At 36.1% G+C, this 16,855-nt stretch overlaps 1 protein-coding gene and 1 long non-coding RNA gene across 7 annotated transcripts; one reads left to right on the forward strand and one right to left on the reverse strand.

The window, feature by feature from the left end:
• The first annotated feature begins 3,070 nt into the window (after positions 1 to 3,070).
• On the forward strand, positions 3,071 to 3,733 carry LOC132179771 (uncharacterized). Its single transcript, XR_009439965.1, has 2 exons — positions 3,071 to 3,199; positions 3,357 to 3,733. It is a non-coding gene; the product is annotated as an uncharacterized LOC132179771 (long non-coding RNA).
• A 6,240-nt stretch (positions 3,734 to 9,973) lies between these two features.
• LOC132178768 (BTB/POZ domain-containing protein At1g67900) lies at positions 9,974 to 14,025 on the reverse strand. 6 transcript variants are annotated; one of them, XM_059591312.1, is made up of 6 exons: positions 13,895 to 14,025; positions 13,255 to 13,331; positions 13,081 to 13,161; positions 12,930 to 12,999; positions 11,506 to 12,780; positions 9,974 to 10,772 (listed from the first exon to the last, which is right to left on the reverse strand). In XM_059591312.1, exons 3-6 carry the CDS (start codon positions 13,137 to 13,139, stop codon positions 10,275 to 10,277), a joined length of 1,902 nt encoding a protein of 633 aa, XP_059447295.1. In that variant the 5' UTR covers positions 13,140 to 13,161; positions 13,255 to 13,331; positions 13,895 to 14,025; the 3' UTR covers positions 9,974 to 10,274. The 6 variants fall into 6 exon arrangements, with proteins under 6 accessions (XP_059447295.1, XP_059447296.1, XP_059447291.1 ...); XM_059591313.1 differs by lacking the exon at positions 13,895 to 14,025 and adding an exon at positions 13,506 to 13,690; XM_059591308.1 differs by having other exon boundaries at positions 13,081 to 13,331.
• Positions 14,026 to 16,855: the final 2,830 nt, after the last annotated feature.

Genomic DNA, 16,855 nt, shown 5'->3' on the forward strand with positions numbered 1-16,855 from the left:
TTATATAGTTGAGGGAGAGAGAAAAAAATAATAATAATAATTCTAAAAGTTATTCACGCAAAAAAGTTTACTTCAAAACATTTCTTGAAGTGTAAAATGGCTCATAAATGGCTAAATTTAACTATTACGAAGCATTTGTGAGAAATGATCTTGTTGGATATACTACTATGAGAAAAGATTGAAATAGTCGAGTCATTTTGTGATTATGCTTTAATATTGTTGTATTTAATATTATCAATAATGCTACATTATTTAATTTTTTAAACAACATGCCAAGATGTTTCTCATATGTCATTTATCTACGCAGTTAAATAAAAAAAAAAAAATGAAAACCATAAAATTGAGAGAATTTCTACTTGGACAGACTGTTTATCAATGCACAATGAAGTAAGGTCTCGCTTACCATTTTGAGGATATGCTTGGGCTTGGATTGTAATATTATTCTTTACCATTCAATTTATGTCGGTCTTTAGGGGTGAAAAAGTAATTACGATTAGTAGTTATTGGTTAAAACTGCAAATTAACCGCCTCCGCTAACTGCATAAGCGGTTAACCATCAGTTAGCAGTTATTTAAATGGTTAGCGGTAAACCCTTTTTTAATGATTTTTTTTTTTAAATTTTTTTTAGAAATTTGAGCTTGGGTCAGCTTTAAAACAACTTAAGAAGCCAGCTTAAATATGGGCTTGAACCTAGCCGATTTATGGCTGGAGACTTGAGCCTTGAGCCTACTATGCATTCAACAAGATTTCACAAATGAATGCTAAAGTCCCTTTTATAGATAAGAAATGTTGAGGAGCATTGGTTTCTTAGGAACGTGGGATAAGTTGTTGGACTTGGGGTTGGGGGCTAGTGTGCACTCTTCTTTCTTTCTTTTTTATTTATTTATTTATTTATTTATTTTTATTCTATTTTTTTTAAATTTTTAATTATAATGGGGATTTGGTGTGCACTTGGTTTTTTGAAATTAAATTCCCGCTTTGCTAAGTAAACGGATTTTATTTATCATCAGTAGCAAAATATGGGAAAATACAGAGAAAATGTCCAAACTTTGTTCTTCTTGCAGGAAAACTGCATGCATTACATCAGTGTTTTGTTCTTTTTCTTTCCACCTTTTAAATTTCTCAGTCATATAACAAGTTAGCAATGGGGGATTTTTTTTTTTTTTTTTTTTTTTTTTTTTTTTTTTTTTTTTTTTCTCTTAATTGCATGGGATTCGTAAATCATTTGTACTTTCAAGCATTTTTCTTTTTTCTTCATTCACATACAATCAAATTAAGATCATTCTTGCTTTTTCCTATTTTGTATCGTCTCTTTTTTGACAATAAATTATATTGTATATTAAATAAAATATATACAATTAACTTTTATATTCAGTGTCATTTTTTTTTTTTTTTTTGTATAACTTTTATATTTTTAATATATATATTTTTAAAAAAGTGGTTAGTGGTTTTAAAAACACCACTAATCGCTAACCGCAACCGTCTAGGCAGTTAGCGATTTTTACTAACCGTGTCCAAAAGCGGTTAGCGGGCGGATTGTTAACCACCCGCCTTTTTACCCATATGTCTTGATGAACATTGTTGAGTAATTTGTGGGCCTATTAAAAACAAGCCCAAGTATACTCTAAAAGAAATTTAGAAAAATAATAAAGCAATTATTTGAAATGGTAACTCTTTTGGGGCCTTTAAATATTCAATTTTTTTTTTTAAAAAAAAATCAACATTGTCAGGAAGAAAATTCCTTTATAGGCAGTGTTGGCCAGCATAGTGACGGCATTTCTTTGGGAGTAACCATAACTCAACCATTTCTTTAAATTTTTTTTTTTTAATTTTGTTTTTGTGCTACCAAAAACTCAAAGGATATTAGTGGATCGACCTTAAGTAATGGCCGACAGCCTTACGTGAAAATATTGGTTGGGCCTTACTTTCAAATAGGAGAGGATACGAAAGATCACATTTTGGGCTGATCCAACTCAAAGATATAAAGGCTTCCCCCAAAGGATAGCATATGAGGATTAAGAGTCTGTTTGAGATTGCGTTTGAGAAATAGAACTTTTAAATAAAAAAAAGCTTTTGGGCAAAAACTTTATTTTTAAGCTTTTGCCAGAAGTGCTATTTGGCTATTTTTAGGCTTTTTGGACCCTTAAAAACACTTTTAATTTTTTTACCAAACGAGTACGCTTTTCTTTAAACGTGCTTTTTGAGTGTTAAAAGCACTTTTAGACCTCTCAAACGCAATCCTAAACATGCCCAAAGTAATGTTAAGTACTTATCTTTTATTATCTTTTATTATCCGGTTGACGACGCAACATTGCTTATTAGTCATTTGACTAATTTTTATTAAAAAAGAAAAAAATAAGTCAAGGGCTAATGAATATTATTTACTCATGAAAATTAGCTATGGGTAGTAAGACATGAAGTGTGCTGCCGCTGGTGCCCACATGGCTGCCCGGTGGGTTGTGGGCTTGTGGTGACAAATTGTTGTCTTTGTATGATCACATTTTCTTTCTTCAAATTTCATTGGAATAATTTTTTCAAATCCTAACACGTGTTTAAAATGAATGCGATTTTCACATGCTTGCATCCAAAATACATTACATGCATTTTGGACACACTAACGTTGAAAGAAAACTTTGTTTATACATACGATGTAAAATAAGTCTCAAGCTTGTCCTAGAGACCCCGATTCTTCGTTACGCAGAAAATGCAGCCAAACAGATACCAAGTAAAGGCAAAGCCAACCACCCAAATATATATATATGTATATCCGAAATCTCGTCCAGAACATGATACCACATCCAATATTTAGTGATATATGTGACCCACAGTCACAGGGTACAGGTGATGAACTAATTGCAAGCATGAGAATGTCTCCCATGGTGGGGGGCCTACAAATTGAAGATTTTCAGGGATAACATTTTATCATAATTCAATGCATAGTGCAAAAAGAGAAATATGGATAACAAAGAAAGGTAATGGAGGGGTCGTATTGATGATGGGTTTTAACTTTTAAGAGTGGTTGAAGCATTGGAGAAGTGACAATTTTAGGTGGGAAGGATTAACACACCCGTGAAAGGAGCAGGACATGATAATTGATAAAGATAAAGCTTACCCATCACCTTTCTATCTCAGAGACAGAGACTGGGGGCAAAATCCTAATTTGTAGAATTCACACCATATATTCAACAACTTTCCAGAGGTACCAAAATCTAATCCCTTTTTTTTTGTTGATATTTTCACTAGTTGCTTCTTCTGACAATGAACTTCTCTTGTATGACTACCAAGTATTTATTGTCATTTTTGGTATTTATAAGCCGCTGTATTGAAAATGCATGATGATATAATATTTATTGCAGAAGAAATAAAAAGAGTTCACAATGGGGAGTCGTGGACAGATTGCAAACAAGGAGATGAAGGTGGAGATTCCATCGGATGCTGAACTTATGTCTAGGATTACAAGACAGCCAAGTGCTGCGAAGAGCAATTGTCTATGCTCTCCGACCACGCATGCAGGTTCCTTCCGGTGCCGGCTTCACCGCTCCCCAAGCCTCCAGCGAACCAGAAGCATGGACTTCACAACCCCTCGGGATGCAACATCTAAGCCTAATACTTCCACTGCTGATGCTACTAGTAACCAGAACACACTACATGCCTACTCATCAATTACTGATTCTCATGACTAAGTGTATGTTCTTGCTGCTATATACAATTTCTAAAGCACCGTATCTTTGTCGATACTTTCAAATAGGAATGGATAGATTAACTATTTACCACCTACCGAGCGCCACTAAACCGTTACCGACCTACCGTCCGTCTACCACCAAACTGTCACCAACCGACTTTCAGTGGTTGATAAGCAAAATGAACAACAATTTTATCTTGTAGGTTTCTTTCTTGTTTTGTACTGCTGATTTTTGATTGTCATTTTAGTCGATTTGTGTTTAATGGATTTATTTTTTCTTTTCATTTATAAAGTATATGTTTTATTGATTCCGTAGTTACAAAAAAATTGATAAATTTTAATATAAAATCTTGTAACTAACAATTAATTGACTTAAGTGAAAAACCGATTAACCGAAAAAGTCGAAACTATTCCTTATTGATATGAAGGCAGTTAATTAATCAACTTAATCAATTTGGTCGTTGAAAATAGCCTTATTAACACCGACACTGATATCCACCCTACTTTCAATGCAGTATTATAAGTACATCAAAGATTAATTACAACCAAGAAGAACAATAAAAGATTGGGCAACCCTACAAAACATCCTAACAATGGGGCCTTTTTATTTTTGGCACCAACACTAAGAAAAATGGCTGCCAGACAAGGTGTACCAGGGTTGACACAATAAGAAGGTTATAAAAACGTAACATTATCAAGTTTAACACCCCTCTCAAGCATTTCACCAAACAGCTTCTCTTCTTTATTCAAATCACTACACTTTTCACGTACCTTACAGTATTAATAAAAACAATTACAATAGCTTGTTCCAAAATTCTTTTAGAAATTAATTTTAGAAAACACAACCAAAACAAGCAAACAAAAAGATTCCGTTATTTTTCACCAGCATGTTCTATTTCAAAGCACAAACTAAAGTGAGAGTTCTTTGTGGGTCATGATCAGAAACATGGAGCTGTCTGAGAAGTTTCAATGGGCCATTCTCCTATTTTTTTAACAATGCTTTCACCTGCCGTTCATCTTTCTGATCCAATCTGGCGGCAAGGAACAGAACCCCCGGCGCGTGGGAGATTGAGTAGTGAAGTGGCGATGGGCAAAGGAACGGTGGCGTATTGAAGTGTTGAAGGATTGGGAAACCCTTCTCAGCCCAAACAAGACAGACATGCCTCTGTCTTTACGCGGCGGCGGCAGAGAGACACGTGCCAGCAGTTTGTATCTTATCGAGGCAAGTGATTACGTTTTCAACCGTTCTTGTGCTCCGCTCGATCCATTTCCTCTTCGTCATCGCCGTTGACGCCTCGGTGGGGCTCTCGGTGCCGGAGGAGTTCCATGCCAGGCCGGTTTTTTGCGTGGACGTCATGGACAGCGGGGCTGCGTACGTGAGCGTTGGGGAGGACGGACGAGTTGGGCGTTTTGGGGCTCCACTCCACGTTTTGGACCTCTAATTAATACGCAACCATTTGAGGATACGTTTGGGCTTGGGCTTTTATATGATTTTCTATCATTCAATTTATCATGGTCCAGAATAATGTGGACATTGTTGAGTGATTTGTGGGCCATATTCAGATTCGGACCCTATAAAAACAAGCCCAAGTACTACTCTAAAAGAAATTGAGAAAAATAATAAATAAATTATTCGAAATACCAACTCTTTTGGGGCCTTTAAATATTCAATACAAATTCTAAAAGAAGAGGCACTAGTGACTAGGCAGTGTTGTGTTGGTCAGCATAGTGACGGCATATGTTGTTTGGGAGTAACCATAAAACACTACCGGTTTTTTTTATTTATTTTTTAAAAAGATTTTGGTTAACTAAGCTCGACCTTAACTATATTATGAAACACTTAATGTTATGGCGAATAACCCTACGTTAAAACATTGATTGGGCCTTACTTCAAGTAGGATGGGATACAACAAACCGGCTAATCCAAGTCAAGAATTAAGGTTCTAAATAGACAAAGTTTTTCTCCAAATTAAGAACAAACTTCTTTCAATTTAGCCTATAAAATGTCCTGTGCTCCTTTTAAATGTGAGAAGCACATGCTTTTTAAATAGCGAGATCAAAATTGGTAGAATGTATTTATATCATGACAATTTCTTCCTCCAAATTTGGTTGTAATAATTTCTTCTAATCCAATCTATTAAATTGACACGTGTTTAAAATGCACCTAATTCTTAGATCTATTTGTAACCAGGCGTGTGATTCTCAAATGCTTGCATCCAACACATCACATGCATTTTGGATGCATGTTAATGTATCAGAAATTCTTTCATTATGCAGAAAATGGAGCCAAACAGATACCTAATCAAGTAAAGGCAAAGCCAAGCACCCAAATATGTATATAAGAAATCTCCTCCAGATCATGATACTCGATTCGAAATGGTATCACATCCAATATTTAGTGACATATGTGACCCACAGGGAACAGGTGATGAACTAATTGCAAGCATGAGAATGTCTCCCATGGTGGGGGGGCCTACAAATTAAAGATTTTCAGGGAAAACATCTTTTTATAATTCAATGCATAGTGCAAAAAGAGAAATATGGATAATAAAGAAAGCTAATGGGGGGGTCTTATTGATGATGGGTTTTAAGAGTGGTTGAAGCATTAGCAGAAGTGACAAATTTAGGTGAGAGGGGTTAATGGAGTGGATTAACACACCCGTGAAAGGAGCAGGACATGATAAAGATAACGCTTATCCATCACCTTTTCTATCTTTAGCCATGCCCAATTGAATCTGTTTCTTTATCTTATCTGCATTTAAAAGCATGTAGAGGCTATGTGGGCAAGTTCTTTGTAGAATTCACGCCATTCAAGAACCTCCCAGAGGTACCAAAATCTAGTCCATTTTTTGATCTTTTCACTAGTTGCTTCTTCTGACGACAGTATTTATCCTCATTTTTGGTATTTATAAGCCGCTGTATTAAAGATCATGGTCTAATATTAATTGTTCTGATCAGGCATTGAAAAATTGCAGAAGAAATAGAGAGTTCACTATGGGGAGTCCTGAACAGATTGCCAACAAGGAGATGAAGGTGGAGATTCCATCAGATGCTGAAGTGATGTCTGGGATTACAAGACAGCCGAGTGCTGCAAAGAGCAATTGTCTATGCTCTCCGACCACACATGCAGGCTCTTTCCGGTGCCGGCTCCACCGCTCCCCGAGCCTGCAGAGGACCGGAAGCATGGACTCCACAACATCAAAGGCTAATACTACCACTGCTGATGCTACTAGGAACCAGAACACAGTACATGCCCAGTGATTCTGATCATAAATAAGTGCATGTTATTGATGTTGTGTGGTTCTTTGTTATTGCTTCCACAGCTTGAGTTATGATTATCTCTTTGTCAGTAACTTTCAAATGAAGTGTCTTTTTGCTTCTTCTGAAGTCTAAAAGGTAATAAGAAGGGCTAGCATTTTCTCTAATGCAGTCTTAGTTTCTAAGAATTGAGATATGTTATGATGGTGGAAGCTCTGATCCCAACCTTTTGCAATTCACAACCATCGAAAGCACAACCAATAAATAGATGGGCATTTTCTTAGACCCAAAATGTTATCATGTTGGCTCTTTGAAGAAATCCATTCCAAAAATCTTCTCCATTTATAGGAGAATCCCCTCACTTGTGCCTAAAAACCCACCAAATTGATAACACAAATACCCATTTGTTATCGATGTGAAATCACCATTCTAATACAAGAATTATATATATTATCTCTCTTTATTTCCCAACTTTCTAATGTAGGATTTAATAGTAAGAATTTGTGGCAATTTCCAACAGGATAATAGTCCATAATTGGCAGCAGGGTCTCAACTGCTATTCCAATCTTTTTGGACTAATTAGACCTGAACGCCGGTTGTTCACATTGAAACATCAAGTCTAACCAAGTGGTCTCACCAAACTCATTTCATGAGTGATAAACATTTGATGTTGGATATGGAACCAACATCTCTGTTTTTACTTCATAGAGCTCATAATTCTCATATATGGATTAATTTGTTCACGAACAAATGAGCATATTGGATTGCAGATCTTTAAAAATGTGTTTAAGATTTGGGCAGTTGTGTGATTAAGACCATCAAATAGTACTGTGGTAACATTTACCCAACTAACTAAACACAGAAGAGAAAAGGAAAAGCAGAAATGATGATATGAATGGAAATTGGGAAGACTAAAGGAATGGTTAAAGCAATTGACCGAATAGTTGTGAAGAAATTTTGTTCGTATCAGAAGCAAAAAAGCAGACTAAGATCTGCGCAGCTGTACCAAAACAGCAAGGCTTTTGTCGAGGAAAACTAGGATGACCATGATCATGATGGGCTTAATGAAGACAACTAGGACAATCGACAATGACAACCACACAGAACTATGTGATCCAGTGATGTCTATAGCCTGCATGTGTCGAAAGATTCGGCCTGCTTCTATGCCAACTAGTGTCTGTCTATTTCAGCATGCAGGGATGGATTGATCATCTCAAATCTCAATGATAAAACAAGAAGTCGGTCCATATTGGATTCCAGCAACAGATAAATCCTCATTGCCATCAATTATTTATTCATTACAAAAAGACTCTCAGAATTTCACAATTTGACACCAGAAAGACTGAGAGTGACCCCATCACTAGATGCCAATTATCGAGTCAATTTGATTGGTAAATAGGAAAGAAAGAAAAAGAAAATAAAGGAAAAGAAAAAGAAGGAGAAAGCCAAAATTTTCTTTCAAGATTGTAATCATTGCAGCACCATTGGTCAACCTCACTAGTAATTGTGATAAGAAATTTCCTTACATGGTGCTTTCGTGTTTTACTCGATTGGTTTAAATGTGGTAGAGTTGAACGATGACTACGGGCTTACTTGCAGATTTTCTTGGGGGTTTAGATTCTGCTGCATTATGGATGTTAGAGATATTGAGACAAGGAAAAACCAAAGAGGATAAAAAGAAAGAAATTTGGTCTTCTTGGTTTATCTCCAGCCTAAAGGGTTATTTATTTTTAAGTAATTTCAACGCAATATATCTTTTTCAGGTATCTTGTCGGGGAGATTTATTCCTTACGAGGTTAATTTTACTGATATCATAATGTAATATATTATAGCATCATTAAACTCGAAAGCTTAAGTAAATGGTATATTACTCACTCATTTTTATAATATATAACAAAGTTTTTTAGTAAATTGAATTGGAAGAAATTCTTTTTAAAAAAAATACATATACTCCCTTAAACTGACGTATTTTATAATGTACCCACAAATTATCAATTGAAGTAATGTTTCTTAAACTATTAAAAAAATTGCAATGTATCCTTTCCGATCAAAAAATGACACAAATACCCCTAATTTTATTTTTTTTGAAAAAATAAAAATAAAAAACCTAGCTAATTGCGACGTGGTTTGAGGCTAAAATTTCCCCATAAAAGAAGATGGGCTGCTATTGGGGATGATGGTGCCGTGAATGGTTGAAAAAGAGGTGAAGATTTGAAGGAATCAACCCAAAGCAATTGAGATAAGAAAGTGAAATAGAAGTCTTAATTAGCCGCCTATGTTTCCCGCCGAAGGACTACCTCGTATTTTTGCCATGGTCATGTCATGTGCAACCTATGTAAAACACGAGTATGTATCAAACATACCCAAAATAGATAATTCACTGGCTAAGTAATTTAGTATCATCTTTTGTTACCAAAAAAATATAAAAAAAAATTACTATCATCTTTGTTTTTCAGGCTTTTAAGGGTATTTATGTTTTTCTTATCGAATTGAAATCTCTTCAAATTTTAGTATCTGAATTTTAAGAAATTTGGATAGAATGTGAGAGAAGAGACTCCAAGTTTCGAGGTGCCTGAGTTCAAAAGCCCGGATACATTCAAGTACTTGAGATTAACAATACTTTCTCTCATTCCCAGCTGAGTTTCTTTAAATTCAGATAAAAAACCCCTTTCTACTAGGCACTAGCCAATCTTCTAACAGTGACTTTATATTATTAACTGTTCCAACTTGTGTAACCGAATAACATTAATCTCTAGTGTTTTTTGTTTTTTGGTTTCCATTATAGTAAATCTAAAGCCGACAACAAACCTGAAAAACAATGAATCAGATCCACTCAGATGCCAAATCACGAGCTAAAACTTGAATATAGCTGAACTTTTCGTCCAAATCAAAGATATGAAGGAAAAAAAATTCCAAATTTACAGCACCGCACAACGTCAGACAGACACATGAAATACACCAAGAATCTACAAAATCAAGCGAGAAAGGCGAGGAGGAGGATAAAAAAATTAAAAAAAAAAAAGGAAAAAAAAAAGACAAAGACAGGTGTTCCAGATTTATAGACAACAACAACGACGTTGGTCCCACGATTAGTCATTTACACCTAAGACTCTTCCAGTTTCAACAAATGGGTTTCACCGGGAGATATTTCTCTGGCGTCCCGAAAGTGTTGCCTTCTTATTACAATAGATTACATCAACAATGCGCATTAAGATTCTCAAACTTGTTTTTTCCCCTAAAAGTTACACGGCATTTTGCAAGAGAAGAGAAGAGAAGAGAAGAAAGAAAAAGCAGAGTATATGTTACCCTCAAAATAAACAAAAAACCAAATTACTCAATTCTTTTCACTGGCACTTCTGTTAATCGACCATAATTTACTGAACATCCTTTTGGGTCTTGTGGGAAGAGCACAGAGAGCCTTAAGCCTAGAATGTCTACCGATTCCATCAGGGTTCAGATCATTGTCGTCCAAGTCATCATCTTCAGCCAGCTTCATTCTTAAAGTAGACATTCTTGACTTTGGTGATTTAAGGCCGGAGACGCTCCACTGGTCGTCTGCAGGAATGCTAGTGGTGCTACTTAATGGCGGTGGAGGCCTTGATGGGTCAATGCCTTGTGTGGCTAAGAGTGCCTTGAGGTTGCTCGGCAGCTCGGTCACTTTGCCGCCAGCCACGGCGGCCCGAGCTTGCTCAAAGAAAAGAACTTGCACTACCACCCTCAAGGGGAGAAGCTCATTTTGTGCCGCATGCATGCAGGCCTCCATAGATAGCTTTTTGCAGTCTAGGATTCGACACAACCTTTTCCTCTCGCTCTTGTTCAGGTCTGAGTGAGCCTGGATTTTTCAGGGAAAACAGCTTCTTCAGTGATTTGAAATTCATGTATACACCACACCAATTGTTTTTTTTTTTTTTTGGTTTTTTTTTTATTAGTTTAGTTGAACAAAAAAAAATAAAAAATAAGACAAAGATAAAGGTCTAAGAAGACTTCAGCCATACAGGAGGAATTAAGACGCACTAGTCAAACCCTGCTAATTTTCTACATAACTTAACTGCGCAAGTGTCACCAAACGACATACCTCAATCATATCATGCTCAAATTGTCTCTACAAGTCTAAATCAAAGAAAAATCGACAGAGGTTTTTGAGAAGATTTCTCTGTAGTTGTAGGACACCAAGCTTTTTCACCTACCTTGGAAAATATGGAAGATATGCATTTAATTAATTACCAAACCCAGTTAATTTTCTACCCAAGTTGAAAAACAATTTAAAGGGTCAGCGAATGACAACTGAATCACATCAACCGCAGACACTGAACAGAAATTTTCCTTGTGCCAGCCAAAGTATATAAGATCCATATATACCAAATTTCTGGTGGGTCAGCCTAATCCTAACTGCTAATAAATTGTGGAGGTGACAAGATTTTAAGGTCAAGAGAGTTGGTTATCTACTGCAAATGGTGATCCACATGCTACAATGTGAAAGTGATATGTGTCGAGAAATATTTATTATCTTTTAGTGTGAATTATGGCAAATCTGAGAAGTCAAAACAGCCATTTTGTGAATTTACCTTGAGATAAATGTCAATAGCTCTGTAGAGATCATCATGATCCAGCCTTGCAAAATGCGGTATGGCCTCAGCTATTGCAATAAACTTTGACAAAGGCAAATTCACATCCCGGGCAATCTCTTGGAGATACCCGTCCACAAGCTTTGCCACTTTCAATTTTGAGCTATGGGATGCTGAAGATGACCTCCTGCTCTCCTGAAACTCAAAATCAATATTTTCCGCTGACCGGGACCTTCTCCTTTCAGACCCCAGCTTGGATCTTGGAGGACTAGTTGGGGGACTCTGCCCTTGTAACATGAATTGCTCCAATATGATCATCACTATGTCCACATCATATAGTGTATCATTTGCATACGATAGAGAGGGAATTAACAGATCACTGACCCTTGCATCCTCCAACTGAAGTCCCACTCTTCTGGCCAATTCCATCTTTGATGAAGAAGAAGCATTAAGGATGTTGGCTGCCTTCAATAGTTTAAGTAAGAAACTGGAAGAAACAGCGCCCTTCTCTGCTGGGAGTAAGCTTACTATTGACTCCAAAAGTAGCCTATGCTTTGAAGTTACCTCACTGGTTGTGTCTGAATCCGAGTCCGCTGCTGCTGCTGCTGCTGCTTTTTTATTGACATATCCATCCCTTGATATATTGGGCAGCCATCTAGATGCATAGAGTTTCAATGCATCTCCAAGAAGATTAGAGGGTATCTTCCCACCAGACTTAATCGCTATCATGGTTCTCCAATAAAGGTCTATTCCCAGTTCCGCCATATCTTCTGCCCACCAACCCTTGGTTTCTGGTTTATATCTCTGGCTCTCCGCACCATTGCAAGATATATCGTCCCTCCCCCGACGGGAATAACTATGCGACAAGCTCACCTTTGATGGGTGGCTTAAGACTTTTGAAGCAATTGCTTCAATGCATCTGCTTGTTATTGCAAGGTCTTCTGACCACAAAGGAAAGCCTTTTGTGCTTTGTAATGTCACAATGGAGTCCTTCCACCCATGAAGAATGCAGGAATTGAAGAAAACTTCCAGCTTGTACATTAGGTTCCCTTTCTCAACATCCTCTGTCATCTGCAAATACTCAGCAGCACATCGAGCAGATACAATGTTGTAGGCACTAAGGGTGATTGTAATACCATAACAAAACTTTGCACACAGTTCAAATGCTTCAACTCCACCAGGGAAATCAGGAAGTTGGATTATTTGGTGTTGTGAGGATTCAGGAGATTCAGAGCATAGCCTCTGCAGGCGCAAACACTTGGACAGAAGAGGAAACTGCGTGCCATGAACATACATGAATCACTTTAAAGAAAACCCAAAGATTGTCATTCAATTGAATACCATCATATATCTCTAACTAAACTACCCTTAAATATGAAATTCAGAAGAAAAAAAAAGAAAAAAAAAGTTGCTAAGAAGTTTACCTTGTGAAGTAAGTATCTGCTTCCCTTCACCTGAATTATGAGATCACTAGAGACTTCAGAGGAGACTGACCTGAAATAAGATAAAAGAAACCCATAGTATCTTCCTTTAGTTAAAGCAACCAACTACATGTAGAATCAGTGATTCTCTTACCTTACAGCCTCTGTAGTATAGAAAGTATCTGGCCGAGATCCAAGTTTCATAAACTTCATGACTGATTCTTCTTGTTTCCTTCTATGGTTATGTGTTCATCAGATGCTCCTTAACATAATTTGAATCAGACAAAAAGACCTTGTTGAATAAGAAAAAGCTTCTCCTAAAGTGCACCTTGATTACAAGAACTTCCTCCTCAAACAGCAGCCGAAAGTGCTCCAGGCAAGAACACAATAAAAACTACCCATTTCCTGTATTAAATTTTCCCAACTCAGTAACCCAACAAGAAAGTTACCCGGCCAATATCAACAAGGCCACCAACTAAATAATTCATCAACATACACAGGGAAACAAAAAAAAAGAAAGGAAAAAGATAAAATCACAAATTCATGGAGGAGAGAGGATATCCAAGAGTGAAGGAATACCAAGAGCTTTTGCTGTGGGTGTAAGCTATCTGAGTTTTATATATAGAATTTTATAAGTAGCAGAAATTGAGAAGATCAAATACTCCAAAGCTTATGTCCTTTCAGTCAATTCCATACCCCATGTGACTTGGACATGCAAACAAAAAATCAAGACACTGCAATCCCGTCAAATTCACACATACCATACTCCCACCAGGTCAATCAAACAAAAGCACAGAAAATACAAACCCAAAAGAAAATTAAAAAAAAAAAAAAAGAAAAAAAAGAAAAAGAAACCAAAACTGCATGTAGCAGCTCTAGAACAAATATCCATATCAAGTTACATGACACACATTATTACTCAAATTAGAAATACTTAAATCTAATAAAGAATATCTATAAACCACAACCTGAGATTTGAGGTTTTCGATACTCTCCAGAAACAGATTCTGCCAATCATTCGTCGGAAAATTGGACCTGAACAAATGTAAAACAACCATGTAAATTTTTATTTATTTATTTTTGTTAATTGCAACTCCAAGAAAGAATTATGGTTTTAGACATTTTGGCATGGTCATGCCAGCGTGCCATTCAAAAGGCGACCCCCACGTGCTTATCCTGCGCCCACCAGCGCCCCTCCCCCTCATCATTGCCACAGCATAATTTTCACTGTGCATCCCGGGATTATTTTAGTCAAACACTAATTTATACGCAACATCGTACGCCCTCTCTCTATTTCATTATTAATTTCAAAAGGAGAATATTAATTAGCAAGAGAAAAAGAAAAGAAAAAAATCCCAATGAGTTAACTAAAACTAAATGGTATTAGCATTTCACATAAAGCAAACAAAGATGCCAAATATTTAATCAAAAATGAAAGGTGAATAATATTGATGGGAAGATTCAACTCCCATAAATTATCATTTATTTTATAGATTTTTAATTATTCAAACTCAGTCTATTAAATTCTTATCTCTCTTTTGATAATTTTATTAAAAAAATTATGATAAACCCAATTTTGTCCAACCAATATTACTTTTTGTTTTGCCAAAATGATGAAAATATATAGAGCTTGGTTTTCATTTTTTTTTTTTTTTTATTTGGTATTAATTGCATATGGTCCAGGCTAGGAGTCAGCAGGACCATAAAAGATTTCATATTATTGGTGTGAAATGAAGAAATTTACGAAGGTTTACCATGCAGGAATGATGTTAGGATGATGCAAGTGGTACGATCGAGCTTTTTAGGCCGTAGAGTCTCATTAATGAATTGCCAAAAATGTGTTAATCTAGCAGTTGAGGGTCATCTTCAACCTCCTAGCTTATAAAAAAGGCCTGATATTATTCAACTTGTTTGCATTGGATTTTTTTATAGGCTGTGATATTTATTTATTTATTTATTTCTCTTTTTTATTTATTTATTTTGAGACTTTGATGATCATAACAATGAGAACTGAGATTGACAAGAATGGGGTCCCAGTTGATCGAAAAATAAGCATGCAACTTATGAGCGTATGATGTTAATAAGCAGCCGGCCCTCGAAAGATAGTTGCATTGATTCAAAGTGTTGTTTATTTAAACATCAAATAAATTGTATTTTATATAGCATTGATAAGAAAAAAAAAAGGGCCAGATTCTAATTATGGCATCAATTCTTAGCCAAGCTTGGTAACCCCACATCGTTTGTGGGCAAAATCAAAATGCCCAGCTCAACCTTTGCTTAATAAACATATATAGCCGCTTGCAGCCTATAGAGTGCTGTCAAAGCTTTTACTATATATATAATTTAAAGAAAATTAACGAGACAACTCATACTTTGTAAAATGATTAAGTAAAAAATATGACTTTTTAAAAAAAAATTAATTAGTCATTTGCTTATCAATCATACACTCTTAATTATTTCACTAATTATGAACTGTCACGTATATTTAAAAGAAAAATATAATAAAAGTTGTAATAATACAAGTTTTTCTCTTGAATCAAGTATAACTATTACACCACTAGAGGTAATGGTTCAATGGTCTTAAGGCAATTTTCTTGTAGTTAGACACGCAATAACTCCTGATTAGTGTTAGTCATTTTGAGTTCCATTAATGTCTTGGTGGGCTAAGTCAGGCTGTGACTCAATGGGTTTTGAGGGAACGCCTATTCCTGAGCAATTATCAGCAGGTAAGTATTACCATAGTCACACACAGGTAAAATAGCCACAGTCGGTCACCTCCTCCTACCCTTTTAATTAGAATATATATTACAGTAAGGAAGACCCAATCATAATCTAGAATTGTTGTGCTTTCCAAAATCCTTGTACGGATGGTCTACTTATTGATCTACAACTTGCAAAGACAGCACAAAAAGTTGAAAATATATAGAGAGGAGGAAAGGAAGGCATTTTACAGCTCATGTTAATCAGATGAATTATCATGGCTTGACTTACTGTTTTGTATTCTAAAGTTGTTTTCCAATGTCCAAACACTAATTAATGGAATTGACTATGAAAAGCAAAAAGAATTGAATACTATAAAATCATCAAATAAATATTCTTTTTTTTATTGGACATGTGATTTTATTACTCATGAATTTTAACATAAGAGCTCTACATTAATCTTTAAGAAAACAATAAGGGAAGTAAAGTCAAATTTTTGTTGGAGAAATAAGAAAACGTTCAACTTATCAACTATGCGGGAAAGGAGACTAAAACGACTACAAATTTTAGGAGAAATCAAAGCAAAAAAAAAAAAAAATCACTTGAAACACGTCACGCATAGTCAATAACATTAATAAACTATGATGTTGGAGAAAATGAGTAATGTCGAAGGAGTGGCTATCTAAATGTTGCGCCAAATTTAGGCAAAAGCAGTGAGACAATAAGACCGAGGTTGTGTGTTGGCTCGATCCTTGTCCACCGGATACCAAGACCTAAGCCTGTGTTGGCTCGATCAATGCCTGCCTCAAATCTAGGCAAATGGCAGTTTCGATATATTAGAAGAAAAGGGAGGGTAAGTTGTGGAATGGGGTGGTGAAGAGGCCTGTGTGGCTGTGTCTGTGTGGCCTGTGGGTATACATCGATATCCACTCTTACTTGAGAGAGAAAGGGTGAACCACATTTGGCGAATGGTCCTCTTCCGTGCCACCCAACGGGGTGGCCAACCGACAACATGGGACCCCATCATCCCCCACACACTTTCTTCGTGGGACCCCTCCTTGTATAGACTTGGACCTTTACAGTTTGCACATATTAATGGAGTCTCGCACCGTGTCTAAAAAGGATTTGGCCAATATATTTTTCTTCTTCTTCTTCTTTGGTTTCTTTTCTTTTTCTTTTTTTTTTTTTTAAAAAAAATTTGACAAATTGGTCCTTGAAGTTTGACCATT

Source organism: Corylus avellana, chromosome ca4 (assembly GCF_901000735.1).
Source record: "Corylus avellana chromosome ca4, CavTom2PMs-1.0".
Taxonomy (NCBI): Eukaryota; Viridiplantae; Streptophyta; class Magnoliopsida; order Fagales; family Betulaceae; genus Corylus; species Corylus avellana.